The sequence below is a fragment of the Equus asinus genome, chromosome 3, assembly GCF_041296235.1.
Source record: "Equus asinus isolate D_3611 breed Donkey chromosome 3, EquAss-T2T_v2, whole genome shotgun sequence".
Taxonomy (NCBI): Eukaryota; Metazoa; Chordata; class Mammalia; order Perissodactyla; family Equidae; genus Equus; species Equus asinus.
In genome coordinates this window covers 141,581,620-141,599,555 of record NC_091792.1, presented here as the reverse complement: position 1 = coordinate 141,599,555, position 17,936 = coordinate 141,581,620, and the positions used below count along the sequence as shown (strand labels likewise).

General features: G+C 46.9%; 1 protein-coding gene and 4 long non-coding RNA genes across 5 annotated transcripts in view; 2 read left to right on the top strand and 3 right to left on the bottom strand.

The window, feature by feature from the left end:
- The window catches only part of SEL1L3 (SEL1L family member 3), a 97,327-nt gene extending 93,743 nt beyond the window's left edge, over window positions 1-3,584 (bottom strand). The window contains exon 1 of the mRNA XM_070506110.1: window positions 3,255-3,584. Within this exon, the coding sequence (XP_070362211.1) occupies window positions 3,255-3,419 (165 nt within the window). The 5' untranslated portion in view covers window positions 3,420-3,584. The remainder of the gene's footprint in view (window positions 1-3,254) is intronic.
- LOC106840438 (uncharacterized) lies at window positions 919-2,193 on the top strand. The gene is made up of 3 exons (XR_006526033.2): window positions 919-1,085; window positions 1,250-1,386; window positions 1,551-2,193. It is a non-coding gene; the product is annotated as an uncharacterized lncRNA (long non-coding RNA).
- Window positions 2,492-13,239, top strand: LOC139044887 (uncharacterized). Its single transcript, XR_011502294.1, has 3 exons — window positions 2,492-2,630; window positions 12,893-13,002; window positions 13,136-13,239. It is a non-coding gene; the product is annotated as an uncharacterized lncRNA (long non-coding RNA).
- LOC123284739 (uncharacterized) lies at window positions 5,931-7,216 on the bottom strand. Its single transcript, XR_006526034.2, has 2 exons — window positions 7,079-7,216; window positions 5,931-6,042 (listed from the first exon to the last, which is right to left on the bottom strand). It is a non-coding gene; the product is annotated as an uncharacterized lncRNA (long non-coding RNA).
- LOC139044886 (uncharacterized) lies at window positions 12,678-17,757 on the bottom strand. Its single transcript, XR_011502293.1, has 3 exons — window positions 17,479-17,757; window positions 14,105-14,230; window positions 12,678-12,813 (listed from the first exon to the last, which is right to left on the bottom strand). It is a non-coding gene; the product is annotated as an uncharacterized lncRNA (long non-coding RNA).
- Between the last annotated feature and the right edge of the window lie 179 nt (window positions 17,758-17,936).

Genomic DNA, 17,936 nt, shown 5'->3' with positions numbered 1-17,936 from the left:
TTCTTGGGCTGCTACTGAAGGTTACTCTGTCCCCACCAATGGAGAAGGCATGTGCCCATCGCCTCTGGACCCCGCCTCCAGGAAGCACGCTCCCCAGGAGGGCAGGGACTTAAAGGCATCTGTTCAGAAAGCCACTCAACCTCCAGCCCTTGTGAACAAGCAAATAGGTGGGAACAACACAAAATGGGAATCAAGCCCCAAATCAAGGACAGTTTGGCTTTGGAATGCATGCCAAGGCACACTGGGCCCGCACTTGGACACACATTCGTACAAACTCAATGCTGAACTCTGCCAGCTGCCTCCGGACTATATAAAGATTCCATCCTTTACCTCTCCATTGCAGATGGCAAATATCTTTTGGTTTTACCTTTTTTTTTTTTTTCTCTTTAACATCCTGCTTCTATTCTGTGGCCTGCGCTTCCTGCTTTGTATATTTTAGGCTACTTTAGACATGACCTCACATCCTGGCCAATTGCACAGTAGCTGTTAATTGCAAGAGCTTTGCTAATGGCCCATACATCTATGCATGAGGGGAATGGGTTACAAGCAGCAAAATCCAGAAGGCAATAAGCTAGCATGGCTAAGAACTGAGGCTCTGGAAGCAGATAGATTTGGGTTTCAATCTCGGACTACCTATGTGGCCTGGGGAAGCTTACTTAACCTCTCTGAGCCTCAGTTACCTCATCTGAATGGGGATCACAATAGCTCCTATCTCACAATGTTGTTGTGAAGATTAATACCGGATAATGCATGTAAATGACTTAGCACAAAGAAACCACTACTATTAATATTATTATTTAGGCTTTCAAATTATGAGATAGCTTTCACCCTCTAGTGTCTACCTATTCCTGAGATCCTGCCTAGCTATTCGGCTCCACCTCTACCCTCCACCTGCCCACCCTCCTTCCCTTAGCAGTCACTTCCTCTAGGAAGTAGACCTTGAAGAGGAGAATGCACACTACTGTGCATTTTTTCTCGGCTGTCTCATGTTTTTCACACATTTCATGCAGATGTTTACATTTTCCCCAATGTGCACACCACACTTCTCCAAGGTCAAGAAGCCTTGCCTTTCAGCAGGATCTCAGGTATCACAGCCCTCTAGAACAAAATCCCTAGCAAATGGCTAGACTTTTAGCACCAAAAGTGAAGCCCATCTTCCAAGCCACACTTTTGCTTTCTTGGGTTTAGCAAAACCTTCTCATTCACTTGCAAAATGGCCTTCCTGTTTATCAAAGTCTTTCTTTTGCAGTGGCCTCTGAAGCTCATCTGAAGGAAGCACACACAGTCAAGAAGGACAGACATTTCCTCTCCAAGAGAGTTCCCAAGTCCATTCCTGCCCTGCCTGCCAAGACGTCCAGCCATGCTCTAGTTATTTTCCACATTACGGTATTTTCTATAATCTTTTCAGAGCCCTACCTCCCCACTTCTCTACCTCACTCTGACCTATCCAGAGCATCATTGTCCCCCTTGCTGTGATCTCTTTTCTTAAGTCCCCCTTGGTCCATACAGAACTTTTATACTTGCTCCATCAGCTGCCTCTGTTCCCACAGATCACTAGGCCTTTAGGCTTGGCTCTCGTGACCGTGATTTCTTGGAACTGTCAAGAAGTGCTCTCTCCTTGCAAGGCCTTGGGATTTCCATGTGGAACTTTCCAGACCACCTGTAAATTACTGTTTCACACTCTACTCTACTACATAATTTCTGCCTCTGTGGGTAAACCAGCGCCTTGTGGAAGCGGATCATCTGTTTAAACTGAAACCCTGTCATTTGTCATAGCAGCAGTTTTATTTATGAGCCTGTGTGCTGTAACCTTGTGGCATAAATATTAAATAATAATATCTCTTGGGTGAAAAAAAATCATTCATGCTAACCAACAACTTCTTATGAAAATATGAGGTATATTCAACCAGAAAATTTGGTACTGGCTAATTTTAAAATATGAGAAAAAGCATGGATCGCTCAACAGGTAGATGCAAAAGCAGAAATACAATTTGCATTTTTACACCCTCTTGCTTCAAGAAATGAAACATCCAAGAAGTAAAGAGCCTCAAAAGAAACTTGGGCTGGGTGGCAAATTTCTCTGGAACCAAACTCTAATTCCGTCAGTGTCTCCTCAGCAGTTTTTAGCTTTGATGAAGAAAAACTCTGAATAATGACAATGCCACATAAATTAAAGGAATTCTGGACAATGATACTGCTTAATTTTTTTTCTTTTAGCATTCTGTGAATTTCCTATTACATCAGTTTCATGATTCAGCATTTTCCATTCATTTATTTACAATAATATATGGTGAGATAACCCAAGGTTTCTGCAGGATCCTGGAACATAAGGTAGGCTGGACAGGAAGGGTGTCACCTTTTGTAAATTTACTATTGTTTAGGAGAATTCAAAGCAGACAGATGAAAGCAAGCCATCAAAGGAATTGAGGATTACCTCCCACCTCGTTCTGAGGGTCTAAATTACTCTGGTATTTCAAATGAGTTGGTTTTGAAAAATACGTTACTGCCATTTAGTTGACGACTAAAACAGTAGCCAAGAAGTGTGCAAATTGTAAACTGACATGTATAAGCCAAATGTTATTATCTGAAATGACAATCTTCAAGACGCAGCTAAAGTCACTACTCTGGCGGTAAGTGTGTTACAAAGAACTAGATTTCTTTCTGGCAACCGCAGCAACTTGGCGGGAGTGACCACGGAGGAGTTGAAGAGCACTGGAAATGCAAGGTTCATCGCCCGGTGCGTTGGCAGAAAACGGTCGGGGCCATGAGGGCCGGGTGGGAACTAAAAGGAGGGTCGAGGCGGGTGGCATTCGTGGAAAGAAAGAGGCGAAGTTGGGCACAAGAAGGAAAGGAGCCGCGAGAAGATTGTGAGGGAAGCCCAGGACGGGCAATGGAGAGGGGTGGGGGGTGCTGGAGAACCGTGCGCGGCCGGGTGGGGAGGGAACGCGGGTAGCGAGGCACCCAGATGGAGTAGGGGACAGGACGGAGTCTCGAGGGGAACCCGACCCGGGTCTGGAGCGAGTCTGGGAGGGAGAGGAATGGACACCAGCGAGAGCACAGCGCGGCAAGTCCGGTCCACGCACCCCTCTCGGCGCCCCGGGTACCCATCCCAGGCGCCGGGCGCGCCCAGGGCGCAGCGGCGAGGAAACTAGCAGCGCCGTACCCGCCCCGCGTGGCGAGGTCCCCCGTCGCCCCCACCCGCGTCCCCCGGGCTCCGCGCGGAGGGGAGGACCCGAGTAGGGTCCGGCGCTCACCAGGTAGCAGAGTAGGAACAGCGCGCAGGCTGGGCGGCCGCCGAGGCCCGGGGGGACGCCGCCACTCGGGGGGGCCATGGCTGCGGCCCGGGGGCCGACCGCGGGCGGCGGGGGTTGTTGCTGCTGCTGCCGCGGCCACCCGAGCCCCGCGCCGCGCCGCTGCATGGCGAGGCCGCCCGGATACGGGCCGGAACAGGTCACCTGGTGCAGGGACCGGCCTCCGCCCGAGGCGCCACCTTCCCGCCCGCCCCCGGCCGGGCCGGCCGCCGCGCGCGGGGCCACCTGCCGCCGCCGCCGGACCCGCCGCCGCCGCCACTGCCGCTCCAGCCGTCGCCGCCCCCGCAGCCCCAGCCAAGCGCCGGCTCCTCCCCGCTTCCCAGTCCCCGTCCCCTCCCTCCCTCCCCTCTGCCTCCCTGCCCAGCCTGCCTCCCGGCCGCTCCCGCCTGCCCCCAGCTTCCACCCCTGGGGGCAGCCGGCGCCCACGCAGGTGGCTACCGACCCGGGTCCCGCCCCCCAGCTGCCGCCCCCCCGCCCGGTTCGCTCCTTGCCCGACCTCCCTTTCTTTTTCTTTCCTTCCCTCCCCCGGCCCCCCTTCCGCGCTCTTCCTCTCGGCGATCCCCCCCACCTCCGTTTCCCTTTTTCCCTCTCTCCTCTTCTCCCACTCAGCCGTCTCTTCCTAAGCCCCTCTTTTTTCACTTTCTCCCTTTTCTCCCTGTCCTTTTTCTCCCTCCCTCCCCTCCCTTCTCAGTCTGTTCCGCCCCCCGCATTCTCCCTCTCCCACCCACTCCTTCTGCGGGTCGCGCAGCCCAGTTCGCGCCGGTGCAATGGGTTTTTGTTAGGTGGCTTTTTGCGCGAGGGCGCCATTCCCGCTGGGTGCAGGGTGACTGTGCCCCCTGGAGTCGCGCCACTCAGCGGCCCAGCTTCCAGTCCTGGAGGATGGATTTTGACCCCTGCCAACCTCCACCTGTCCACCTGCAGGGGTGGGGCCGCCTCCCTGCTGGCACATTTTTAGCCCGGGTTGTGCCCCACCCTGCTGGCTGGTTCGCAGCACGTTCTGGATGTTTCCCGAGGGTTTTGTGCGGTGCCGCCGCCGCCACGCTCTTTGTTTTAATTGTCCAGAGTATCGGCGCCCAAAGCGGGCTTGTATTTGATTTGCATCTTTGTGCCCCTGTTTCCACTTTGGACCAAAAAAAAGAAAATGAATTAATTAGGCCAATGCAATTGTATTCAAGCCCCAAATGAAAGGACTAAGGCTCTTGAAGTGCTCAAAAAGCTTTTTAAAAAAATATCCAGGCACATCCTGGGCTCTGAGCAAGCAGGTTGGGACTGGCTGCTCGCCGTCCCGGGTTCTGCCGCCAGGCCGAGGGGCGCGGCGAGATGGCGGGACCGCTCACGGCCCGCCCTAGCGCTCTGGGAAGCGAATGGCTGTGTCTATTGGCTCAGACAACTCCTTGGGCCCTGGGCTGCTGCTCTGAAACCGTTAACCCATCTTCGAAAGTTCGCAAAAGCTTCCCTTTGGCACCGGTGGATTTGTGCGGATTGGAACTAATAATAGATTGGGAATCTGAGAGGACACAGCCCTTTCCCCGTGGAGGTGCCATCACAGTAGGTCAAGTCACGACAGGCATCGGGAGAGGCTGGTGGTAAGATGGGATACCTAGGGTTGGGTTAGACCAGCTTTGCAATCCCCTGTGGCTGCGTATGCCCTCAGGCTCTCAGGACAGGCGGCCTGGCCACGCTCAGCTCCTCAGCTGAGTCATCCCTTACTTTTTTTAGGTCACTCGATGGCTGTGGCCCTGGGTCAGGCTCTTGGCCCCGAGTCACTCACTGCAAGGTAATGCTTTATGTCAGTGGTTCTCAGACTTCAGCCTGCATTGGAATCGTGGGGAGGGCTTGTTAAAACGCACATAGCTGGACAACCCTCCTGGAATTTCAGATTCAGTCAGTCCTGGGTGGGACCAAGAAGCCACCTTTCTAACAAGCTCCCAGGTGATGCTGCTGCTGCTGCAGAGACCCCATTTCCAGAACCATTGGCTTACAGGAGACGGTCACTTCTGCGCCTCTCTCATCCAGCAGCCACCACATTAAAGCATTTGAGGGTTTCTTTGTTTGACAGATGTCACCACCACTATGCCCCACTTCCACAGACCCAAAGCACTTAAAATTCTCCTGTGTGATGTGGAAAACCATTTATTCTATCGAGTGCCCAAGGGGATCAAAGATTTGATGACTTTGTCCCAGATCATGTCCATATTTTTTCTGTCTGGTCGAAGTATAGACTATACTTTTTAATGTATGTGGGAGGAAAATTGTTGGCCACTTCTGGAGAATGGGGCTTCCTAATATTTCTTTGGTTTCCCCCGTCTCCCTGGGCCTTTCTCCAGAGTTTCTCTCCTCCTTTATTGCACACAGACTCAGCTGGTCTTAGGGAGCCAAATGATTCCCTCAGGTGGTTTGTAATCAGGATTCACGCAATCACAGTTTTCAAAGCCTTGTGAGTTTAAGGGTTTGAATTTACCTAACTGTAGTCAATGTGGAGGAACCCCATAGGGGACTGGGCTATTTTAACCTGGTATATCCAATCTCCCACTTATTTGTCTTCTATTGCATTCCTAGTGTCCATCAGGCACCACCAAAAGCCCGAGGAATCCAGAAGTGGGCAGGACCATCCGTTCCGCAAGGAGCAGCAGGCTTGCAAAAAACACCAAACACACTTTGGTTCCGTAAAAGGGACGTTCAGGTTGCTCCGCAGCCCAGGGCAGGGGGTGGCAGAGCTGGCTGATTCATTCTGTATTGGAGAGGGGCAGAGAAAGAGAAGGTCAGGACGTCTATTCATAGTGGAGTGTGACATTTTGATCAAGAAGACAGAATCAGTTATTGCCCGGCCTCATCTCTCATTGTTTGTGTCAGTAATTTGAAAGGTGTGGTCTGATTTCAGCAGAAGCCCCTTTATTTAAAAATATCGTTCTTTCCCATTGCCCTGTGGAAGAGCTTAAAATTCCACCATTACAATTCATTGGCTTGAATTAAGTTTTAATACTCCACTAAAATGTGAAGGCCCCTGGGGAGAGTGTATTAATCGAGTATCACTCCTTACTGCCTTAGTGTGAGTCGGTTTATCACATTCCCCTCAAAGGAGATGGTGAGAGGAGAACAACTCCACACCTCAACACGGAAAAGGACAAAAGCATCAGGGGCCGAGGGAGAATGGTGGACTCATTCATCCCTATTGAGCCTCCAGGGGGAGGAGCATCCAGAGGCCTGGAGCCAAGGAGGCTGGAGAAAGAGGTGAACCTCACTGAACCCGTTTGCCTCGATGGGCACAGATGACATCTTAGGCCAGGAGTCCTCAGACTGAAACGATCACTATAATCTCAGGGACAAATGCAGTTGGCCAACTATTAACTTGCCAAGTAAAAATATTCAAAACAGGACCAGCCTGGTGGCCTAGTGGTTAAGTTCATCTTGCTCTGCTTTGGCAGCCCAGGTTCGGTTCCTGGGCGTGGACCTACACCGCTTGTTTGTTGGTGGCCGTGATGTGGCGGCTCACACATAAAAAGAGGAAGATTGGCAACAGATGTTAGCTCAGGGTGAGTCTTCCTCCGAAAAACAAAAATATACATATTTAAAACAAACAAAATAACCTGAAATCTACTTTTATTCACCATTATTTTGTTAAAAAGATAGGGCATTTTTACCAGCAAAAATTAAGGAGGGGTTTAACATTATAATAAAAGACAGTCCTTTAAACTGAATGTAATTTGCTTGTGAAAAACTCCCAATTTGTCTGTGTCTCATTTGGCTGTGGACCAGTAGAAACTTACCCTCAGACTGGCACTGTCCATGCTGGGGCACTTGGAAGCCACATTTCCAGGGATCAAGGCTGTCTAGGGAAAAGAGACCTGTGCCTACAGAGACAAATGACACCTGCATATCAAGAGGTGGGGTGGTGGCACTCTGTGGGAGGAAGTGAGGCATGCTCCTTCTAACCACTCCGCTCCTACATAAACCGCTGGGGCCCAGGCAAATGCCACCTGCTCTAGGGACCTTCCCTCATGGCCTCAGGTCAAAACTCGATGGGTCCTTTCTCTCTGTTCTCACTGAGCATTGCCTGGAACCCCACGTAGCAACCAGCTAATCCTGCTTTATACGGTAGCAGGTTTGTCAGCCTGTCCTTCTCTTTGGGTAGACTGTAAGATCTTTGAGAGCAGGGGTGGTTTCTTTCTTTCTTTCTTTCTTTCTTTAACTTTTTATTAAGATTATGATAGTTTACAACCTTGTGAAATTTCAGGTGTACATTATTGTTAGTCATGTTGTAGGTGCGCCACTTCACCCTTTGTGCCCTGCCCCCACCCCCCCTTTCCCCTGATAACCACCAATAAATTCTCTTTGTCTCTATGTTTAACTTCCACTTATGAGTGGAATCATACAGAGTTCGTCTTTCTCTATCTGGTTTATTTCACTCAACATAATACCTTCAAGGTCCAGAGTTCGTCTTTCTCTATCTGGTTTATTTCACTCAACATAATACCTTCAAGGTCCATCCATGTTATTGTGAATGGGACGATTTTATCTTTTTTATGGCTGAGTAGTATTCCACTATATATATATATATATATATATATATATATACATACACACACACACACACACACCATATCTTCTTTATCCAATCCTCAGTTGATGGACATTTAGGTTACTTCCACATCTTGGCTATTGTAAATAATGCTGCGATGAACATAGGGGTGCATGGGACTTTTGGAATTGCTGATTTCAAGTTCTTTGGATAGATACCCAGTAGTGGGATGGGTGGGTCAAAAGGTATTTCTATTTTTAATTTTTCGAGAAATCTCCATACTGTTTTCCATAGTGGCTGCACCAGTTTGCATTCCCACCAACAGTGTATGAGCGTTCCTTTTTCTCCACAACCTCTCCAACACTTGTCACTTTTTGTTTTGGAGGGGTGGTTTCTTAATCAGCTCTGTGTACTCCCCCCTGCCTTGTATAGAAAATTCTTAAACGTAGTCGCTAAATAAAATTGACTCCATCATCTTCCTTTTCTGTTTTTTCTTCTACCCTCCCTTCTTGTCTTTCTCCCTTCTTATCTTCCTTCCTCCTTTCCCTTTTTTATTCATTGTTATCTCCTCTATCTTCTTCCTGTTAGAACACAGCTTTCCCATGACTATCAGGTTTCTCCCCTCTCCCACCCTCTCCTTTCCTTCTGCAATTTCAGATATTCAGAATAAAGACAAATGAACTGTGACATTTGCCTTTTACATCAAAATAGAAGAAAACAAAAATAGAAGAGAAGACGGCTGGCAGGCAGCACACTCCCCATCCCAACTGGAAAACCTTGGCCTTTTTCTCTGCCAAGGATGACCTTCAGGCTTTATCTAAATCCTGCACGCACGCCATCGTTAATGTTCAGTACCTCCATTTTTCTCACGATGCCTAAGCATTACCTTCTCTAAATCCATGTCCTGACTCTGTTCTGTTTTGCATTCTCCTTATTGACCAGTTAACTTCCTATTTCTTCCTTCCTTGGGGCATTCCACCAGATAGCGTCCTTGAGTCCTGGTCCCCAGACCCCCTCAAGTCTCTGACTCTGCAGACTCTGTTCCTGTGGGCCACGGAGCTCTTGCTTTGAGAAGCTGTAGTGAAGAGGGGATGGAAATGCTTGTGTAACCTGGGAGTTTTTCCATGTGTTTCTCCGGGAATGCTGAGGTCTCGGAATCCCTCGTCTGTAGCCCTGGCATGCTCCGAAATGAGCTCTATTTCTGGGCCTGTCAGATGAAACGCTATTGCTCCTAGTTATTTTTGGCTCTTTGCCCTTCTGAATAGGTGCATATTCAGCTCGATTCTCACCCCACCCTGAGCTGGGAAAAAGCTGGCAGCTTCCCTTAGCCCAGCCTCCTCCCAGGTCAGGAGCACTTGCCCCCTTAGGCAGCAGCTATCATAAGCTCTCTGGATCCCATGCAGGCTGTTTGTGCCGTGTCCAGTGGGCAGCAGGGGAATCCACTCAGTGGCCCCCTCGGATCACTGATGAAGAGCTTTGTGAGCTGAACACCCGTGGGCAGGTGCAGCCAGGTGTCCAGAACCTCCTCACTGGGCATGGCTGCAAAAACTTCTCCTGCCATCTTTGGGGGACCTGGAATGGGAGGGGGTGCATCTCAGGCTCCGTGAGCACAGAAATATCTGTATACTGAGGCTCTGAGGAAGGAAGGTGCCCTGGGACACAGAAGGTCAAGGACATGTATGTGTAAGTGGAAGGCTATCTTTGGGTGCGCGTGTTGAGAACATATACGTGAAGGACTGGAGTGGAAAGAAGTTGAGTGTGAATGTGCAGGTCCACTTGGGACAGAGAGTGAGAGGAGAGAGCAACCGGGGACCGAGGGCGAGAATGTCAGTGTAAATAATTGAAGAGAGAATGTGAGTGCACGTGAGAGCTTGCGGAAAGCGATTTGTGTCTCCAAGTCCTGACAGTATTTTATAACTGCATCCTGCAGCCGAAATTGTGATCCTCAGGCAGGCATTAACATCGACTTAGGGCTTTTAGTCCTTCCAGTAATATCGAGTAAAATGAAATGTCCAGATCAGCTGTACTTGTATGGATGCTTGGTAAGGTCCTTATAAATCAAATAAGGCCTAGAGAAGGGGAAGCTAGACCAGGGTCCTCTTAATAAATAATTTGTGTATTCCTCATGACATCAGCAGCAGTCTCATTTTACAGATGAAGAAACTGAGTCATTTGAAAGAAACCAGGAACATGGCCAGGAAGTGGCAGAGCCCGTTCGGATTCAGGCCATTTTGCTCAAGGACTCGTGCTCAGACCATGGCACTAAACTTCCGCTGTGATTGGGGGTGATGGAGAGGCAAGCAGGTGTTGTGTGGCATGTCGGGGAGCCCCTCCTGGGTTTTCGACTTGGGTCTCTGTCAGGGCTTCAGCAGCTGCCTGAGAACATGGATTGTTGTATCAGACACACCTGTCCAGGGCCCGGCCCACCACTTCCTAGCTGTGTTACCTTGGGCAGGTTACCAATCCTTTTTGAACCTCAGTCTCCACATCTGTAAAAATGGGCTACAGTTGCAGATCTGCCCCTTTACATGGTGTTCTGGAGGTCAGGGAAGGTAGCATAGGTGACGGTGCATGGTAAACTGTCAAGCCTTAGACAAGAGGAAACCACTGTGTGCACAGTCATGCGTCACTTAATGATTTTGTCGTTGTGCAAACATCACAGAGTGTACTTGCACAAACCTAGATGATATAGCCTACTTCACACCTAGGCGAGATGGTACTGATCTTATGGGACCACCCTTACATATGCGGGCCGTCGTTAACTGAAACGTCGTTATGCAGCACTTGACTGTATTTTTCCTACTTGCCTACCTCCAAAAAAGGCTCACAAAGAAAGATACATGCCTTATAAGACCGAGAAAAATAGAGAAAGTTTATAAATACCTGTGGCAGCATGACCCCAGCCATGGACCACATCTCCCATTATAACCTGGCGGGGTATATTCCCCCGTTTTCCACCTGGGGGAAGCCAGCCGCCAGGTGTGAGCTGCGACTGCCCAGCATGCTGTGAGAAAGCCCACGCTAGCCGTGTGGAGGGAGAGAGAGAAGCTCAGCCAGCCTCTAGATGTTCTGGCTGTCTCAGCCCAGCTGCCAGACATGTGACTGAGAAACCATCTTGAACGTTTATGGCAGCTGAGCCTTAGGTGACTCCTACCTCAGCCACCATCCGTCAGAAACTGTGTGAGAGTCCTCAAGCAAGGACTGCCCAGCTGAGTCCGGTCAACTTACTGAACTGTGAAAGGTATAAATAAATTGTTGTTGTGAGCCACTAAGTCTGGGGGTAATTTGTTCACAGCAATAGATAACTGAAACAGTATCGGAGGCTAATATTAATTTTAACTCAACAGTATAGTTAGCTTTGAGCTTCCTGGCATTCAAAGTGAAAAGGGAGCAGGATGGATTATATGCACTTCTTATTGTCTTAAGGTGTTATGATTTACCTGAATAGAAAGTTGATCCGGCTCATCACCTTGCAGTCAAATCAGAATGAAAATTAAACTATCTTCCTTACATGAGAATCTCTCCTATCTTTACCAAAATTACAGTTGTGCCGATTCTATAATCTGCCTTGTGAGAGCAAACCCCAAAAATTGCTATCGTCACTAACAAGAAAATATCCCTGCATTCGGCCCAAATCTTTCAGACTGGAGCTCAAGCCCATTTTCTCCTGTTCAGTTCTCAGTGCATCTTCCACCTCCTGCCTCATTCCCATCCCAAATTAAGTCACATGCCGGCTTGGTGACTCCGGGGTCCTAAGCAGCCAAAATTAATGATTAAAATAGAAATGCTGAAAATAGTTGAAACTGAAGCAGATTGGATGATTTATTCAAACCTTCAGGAAAAATTACTATTCAGCCCAGAATTGAAATTTAGACTTGTGGTTCCTAATCAGCTAGAATGCAATACTTCCCCGGTGCTAACCCCCCAAAAGGGAAAAGAAAAACTCACATGAAATCTAGACATGGCTGTCCCTGTGTGTTTTAGAACCCGGGCCCCGCAGGTCAGGAACCATATCTGTCTTCCGAACAGCGCCATGTGTAACGCTTTACTGGTGCTTATTAAAGCTTTTCTTCACTCTGACCTTCCAAGTCTACGGTAATAAAAGAATACGAGTGTGAAGCAGTGATTTCCATTCTCTCCACCGTGGCCTTGGTGAACGGGTGTCGCTTGCCTGCTGGTCCCATTCTGGGAAGTCTGGGTTAGCGCATGGAGTCTTTGAGGTCACTTCACTCACTCGGGACCTGAACTAGGCCCAGGTAACCCGTAAGGTAGTGAACATTGTCTTTTGTGCCCTTGACCTAATTTTCTATACTCTTCCCCCTCATTTGTCTTCACACCCCTAAATTGGGCTTCAGAGTCCTTATGCTGAAACTCTAGCCTAAAGGTTGGGAGAAAGGGCCGGACTCAAACCCCAGCTGAGTTCTTTATTCTATATTTGCATCAAGACTTTCCAATCATCAAGACTTTTCATATCTGTGTTTCAGTTCACTGTCTTAACAATCCTGTGGAAGTCGTTGTTACGGGTTGGATGGTGTCCTCTGAAAGGACATGTTGGAATCCTCACTCCTGTGTCTAACCCCTGTGGCGCTGCCCTTATTTGGAAATGGGGTCTCGGCAGATGTAATCACGCGAAGATGAGATCATAGGATGGGCCCTAATCCACTATGACCGCTGTCCTTACAAGAAGATGGAAGTTTTGACATAGACATGCCCATAGGGATGACAGCGTAAAGACACAGAGGGAAGACAGCCATGTGAAGAGGGAGGCAGAGCTTGGAGTCTTGCTGCCCTGAGCCATGGACTGCCTGGGGCTACCAGAAACTGGAAGAGGCAAAGAAGGCAGCATGGTCCTTGTCCCGAGGCTTCAGAGGGAGCATGGCTTTGCCAGGGCCTTGATTTTAGACTTCTATTTTCCAGAACTGTGAGACAATAAATTTCTGTTGTTTCAAGCCACTCAGTTTGGGGCAGTCTGTTCCAGCAGCCCTAGAAAATTAATATATAAGTGTTATCATTTTTCCTATACTTTTTAATGCAATGTTATTGGGTACCAACTGTGTTCCAGGATCCATCCTGACCTCTGGAACCCAGACCCAAGGCTGCAGATTGATACAAAGCAAATCAAAGACCCCGGACTTTCTGAGGAATCTCCGTGCTCGTTTGGCTGTGTCTCAGGTTCACCCCAAACACCCCCCACCCATCACCACTGCCTGGCTTGTGCTCATTCCCACAGCTGTCTTAGAAGTAGACGTTGCTGGGACTGGAAGTGACTTAGAGGACCTCCTGATCCATCCCCCTGGTTTTCCAGGTGTGCCAGCTGAGGTTCAGAGTGGTCATGCTACCAGTAGAAAGGCAGTGTTGAACTCCAACACATCTTCTCACTCTGGGACTCTGATTAATTCATGTCATGAGTAAATTCAACAAACAACCAATGTTTGTCGAATAAACACTGAATTATTAATGACTGGTAAAGAGAATGTGTTATACTTCCCAGAGGTATTTGAATGTGGAACAATGCCTTAACCCAGATAAGTGAATTTCTGATATTCAATTGTGGGGCTGGGGTGAGGGGTAGGCAAAGCAGAGCAGGGAGCTTTGGCGGTGAGGGCAGAGTCTTTTGCTGACCCTTTATCTCATATCCCTAAAGCAACCTCTGTGTCTGCTTAGGACGGGTCTGGCTACCTTGGAGAATTCTGGAAGTGGGCTGAGGAAGACCTTGCTCTCCTCTGTACTTTGAGAGGCCGTGCAGGGCTGTGACCAGTGCCCTCCTGGATTCAGAAGGAAGCCCTGGCCTCATTATATGCGTGTACCACACCTGCTGTTTTAAACTCCAATCCTGCTGAACAATTCAGAAATAGATCCATTATAGGTCTGCTTTAGCCCCAGGGCTTTAACACAGGTCACTAGAAAATCCAAGATTGCACAGTAATTCAAACTCTTAAGAGGGAAAGAAAAAAATTCTCTTCAGCGCTTTCCCCATCCCCCTGGCTCTCTCCCCCAGTATAACCTGGAGTGCCTCTTCATTTCTGTAGTGCTTTGGAATAAATAGCTGTTACGTTGAACGTGAACTCTAAATTTTTCTTTGGCTATTAATTGATAAGAGCAGCTCCTTTTACCTTTCACGCTCTGAAGTAAGATTACAGTGTAAATAAAGTGGGTCAGGTTTAGCAGGATGGACGTGAACCATTCCCTAATGCCTCTAATCTCTGGTAAGGGAATAACTAGGATTTGGACGTCAACATTCAATAAGCAATGATGTCGCTCCTTCAGACTCTACCTAAGTTAGTCCTCTGTTCCCTCGAAGAGAATCCGACGAACCTCCAAGCCGTGCTCTTCAATTGCAATCTCCTTGTTTGTTCTAGCCCGTGAGAGGAGTCAGGCTGTCGGAGGGCTTGGGTTTGACCTATATTAATTTGAGAGTATCAGGGATCTCTTGTTTTACTTGAAACAGATCAGGGAAGAAGGCTCAGTAGACAAGGATTTTCTCCATTGCTGATCACCACGTGGTGCTCAGCATTTCATGAGCCCGGCTTCCCATTTTCACAGCGCATTAGAACCATTATCTAATTATTAATCTCACCCTAGAGTTCTGAAGAGTTTATGATGCCTGTTGAAGTTAATGAAGGCTTTTACCTATAGATCTGGCACTAAATCATTGTAATTGACCAGGTGCCTACAATATGGTAGGCGGTGATAGAATTGACAGAAGGGAAAAAGAATTAGAAAGAAAGGAAGAAGAGGAAGAAGAAGAAGGCACCAGAAAGGAGGAAGGGTGAGAAACCAAAACTAGATTGTAACTTCAAACCACCTCATTAGAAAAATGGGGCAGTTAAGGAAGCACTCACCGAGTGATCTGCTTAAACTTTAATTAATTATTCATTTTTGTATATTTATGTGGCACACCTCCTCTAGGGAACTCAATGTGCTTTGCAAACATATTAAATAATTAACTCTTGCAAATCTGAGTGAAGTGGAGAGGCAGCAAATGTACTCCATAAAAGGCCGGGTGGGTTGGTGAGTGACAACTAGATGTCTCACTTTGAAGGAGCAATGCCATGTGATACTCCCCAGAGGCTAGATAGTAGAAGACCTCTTCTGGGGACTAATAATATGGTCATCTGTCCTAGCATTTTGCAGAGGAAGCAGTTTTTGATTATAAGATATGTGATGATAGATAGCCAGGCAGACACGTAAATAGGTATGAATTTCTATAGAAATAAAGTATATATATATATATATATATATTTTTGCTGACGAAGATTCACCCTGAGCTAACATCTGTGGCCAGTCTCCCTCTGTTTTGTATGTGTGTCGCCACCACAGCGTGGCTGATGAGTGGCATAAGTCAGGATTCAAACCCACGAACCTGGGCAGCCAAAGCAGAGCCTGCCGAACTTAACCACTACACCACCAGGCTGTCCCCCTATAGAAATCAAGGATGTTTTGAGGAAGAATGTTATTATAAGAAAGCCAAATGAGGTACGTTTAAAAAATATATATTGCCTTCAAGACAAAAATAAAAGTTAGGAATCGTTCCAAATCAAGAACACCAATTATGGCATTAAATAAAATGAAATTGCAAAGGTCAAATGCCAAATGATGAGTAATTACATTTACTAAGTTGTGTTTAAACATATTTTGACTTCCTAAAATTGTATCCTCACTGTCTTGACAGGACACCACGAAAAAAATACCTTTAACACAAGTGGTTAAATACCCAGAAAGTATAAATGTATCTGTTAAATCTGTGAAGGGCAAAAACAAACAAAAACTTAGAAAATAAAAAAAGAGAAGAAGAAGAAGTGAAAGTGGCAGCTGCTTAGGTTCAGTGGGTGGAGCTGCAGAGTAGAGCAGCCACATTCTCATCAGAAGGTTTGTGCCTTGGTGGGCTAAGACCTCTTGGTCAATTACAGGAACAGACTTCCGTTCAGCGCATCTTCAAACTAGTAAATTGGAATGTACACACGGAGGAGGATGGACGGGTCCTTGGAGAGATCATGGTAATTAAAACCACAGTGTGCATCTGTTCATGTACATATTGCCTGGTGACACATCGCCCGGCAGCTAATGTCGATATTTGGCCAACTAACCTACTGGAATTTTCAGTGTGGCAGAGAGATGGTGATTAACAAGCGGACAGGTTTTTCTTACCTTTTTAAAATGAAAGATGACCTTACCCCAAGACCCATAGCCAGAAATTAAAATAAAAAAGGGAGAGGTGGTGAGTTGAAGGGAGAGAAACATTTTTTTAAAAGCCGACAAAACCACTCTACTGATTCCCAACTCCACCTAGAATCCCAACTGCTTTCAATTTTCATTTTATTTTACCTTTTTTTTTTTAAGGAAAATTGTCTTCCTATTTTTCTTTTTTCTTTTTTCTTTTTTTAAGGGAAGTAGGATAGAATTGGTTCTCCACCAATTCCCAATCAAGGGTGTTTGAGCAAGTCCCTTGACCCTTCTGAGCCAGCTTTATCCATTGAAAATGCTGACTGCCACTCAGGATTGTTCTGAGGATTAAGTGAAATGGTGGCTGGGGCCGTGCTTTGCAAGCTTTACAAATGTGGGGTGATTAGGATCATTTTGGACAGGGTTGAAGATCTTCCTGTTCAGGGCACACACTTCTGAGTGTCAGGACTGAAAAACCTCCCAGGTCTTCTCCCACCCTCTTCCACAAGACAAACGTGCCACGCTGCTGCCACTGGACTGTCCCAAAATCATGCTCCAGTTTCAAAGATGTCGTTCTTATTTCATTACTTACTTTCCCCCTTGGACCAGCCCAAGTTTAGCTGGTTAATTTCAGTATTAGCCAGGGATCAGTCTTCAGCCTTAATATAAACAGACCAACATTTTTTCTGACTAATCCTCCTACTTCCGGCAGCACAGACCACAAAACAAAACAAGCCCTCTCTCCATATTACTTCAGGGACTGTAGGTAAATTCTCCTCCCTGAGAGAAACATGCATGCTGCCTGGGGTGACTTCTGTCCTGGGCTTTCTGATACTCGGACCAACTAGGTTTTTCTAACTCCATTCACGTTTTTAGTAGACATAGCTTATACCTTTTAATCTAAAATACCAAGAGCTTTTTCAAATCATGTAAGCCAGAGTATTATTAATATTTTAGGTAGCATGCTATTATTATTCACCCTATATATATTTTCCTATATCTATTATATATGTATAGTTTGAATCTACTTTATGTGTTACACATATAGAGCAAACAACTATATATATTAGAGATGAGTTTAAATTTATTTTGTATATACAATAAGTTTATATAATTTACATATTTTATATATACGTAAGTTTAAACTTGTCTATACCTAATCTCAACTCACCAGATTTAAATTCAGGGTGGTTAACAGGTACTTCTGTGATATTTCTAAATCCTGCCTCTCCAATTATATAAAAGAAACATCTGCCTACCTACCCAATTTAACAAAAAAAATTGGCAAAATACCGAGAAAGCCCAGCAGCTTCAAGGTGAGAACTAACATTCCTCAGATGCTAACACCAGATCTCCCAACTGTGATCTCATTAAACCTCACAACCATCCAGTGAGGGATTCAGCCACTGCTTTTATTTTGATTTCCAGAAAAAGGACAGTGGAGATGCAAGGAGAATTGGCCAATTTTCAAGGTCACTCACGTACAGCATGGTAAAGAAGCCGAAGCCAAAACATCCTCCGTCTGGTCCGTTGTGGCAGCCCCAGCTGGACAGAGATGTTTGTCCAAGCAGAGGATGGGGGCATTGGACCCCTGACAGAGCATTTCACTCTTTTGGGAAATTTTACAAAGCATTCCCAATTCTTCTCGTCTGCAGTTAAGCATCCAAATGATTGCATTATAGCTTGTAATACCCTCCCATCTCCCACCAAAACTGAGATGGGGAGAAATATTTAAAGTCTCAAGAGCACAGAAAGCAAAGAATCGGTTCCTTGTTTGCTTCTCTGCAGAGGAAGAAATGGGAAAGCCAGTTTTGCATTTCAGACTTTAAATTCAAAGTTGACTTGCAGACCATAAACTCAATGTCCCTCAACGAACAGAAAAGGATCTGCCTTTTACTGAGAGTTTCGAGGGAAGCTAGAGTATGGTGATTTTCATACACATG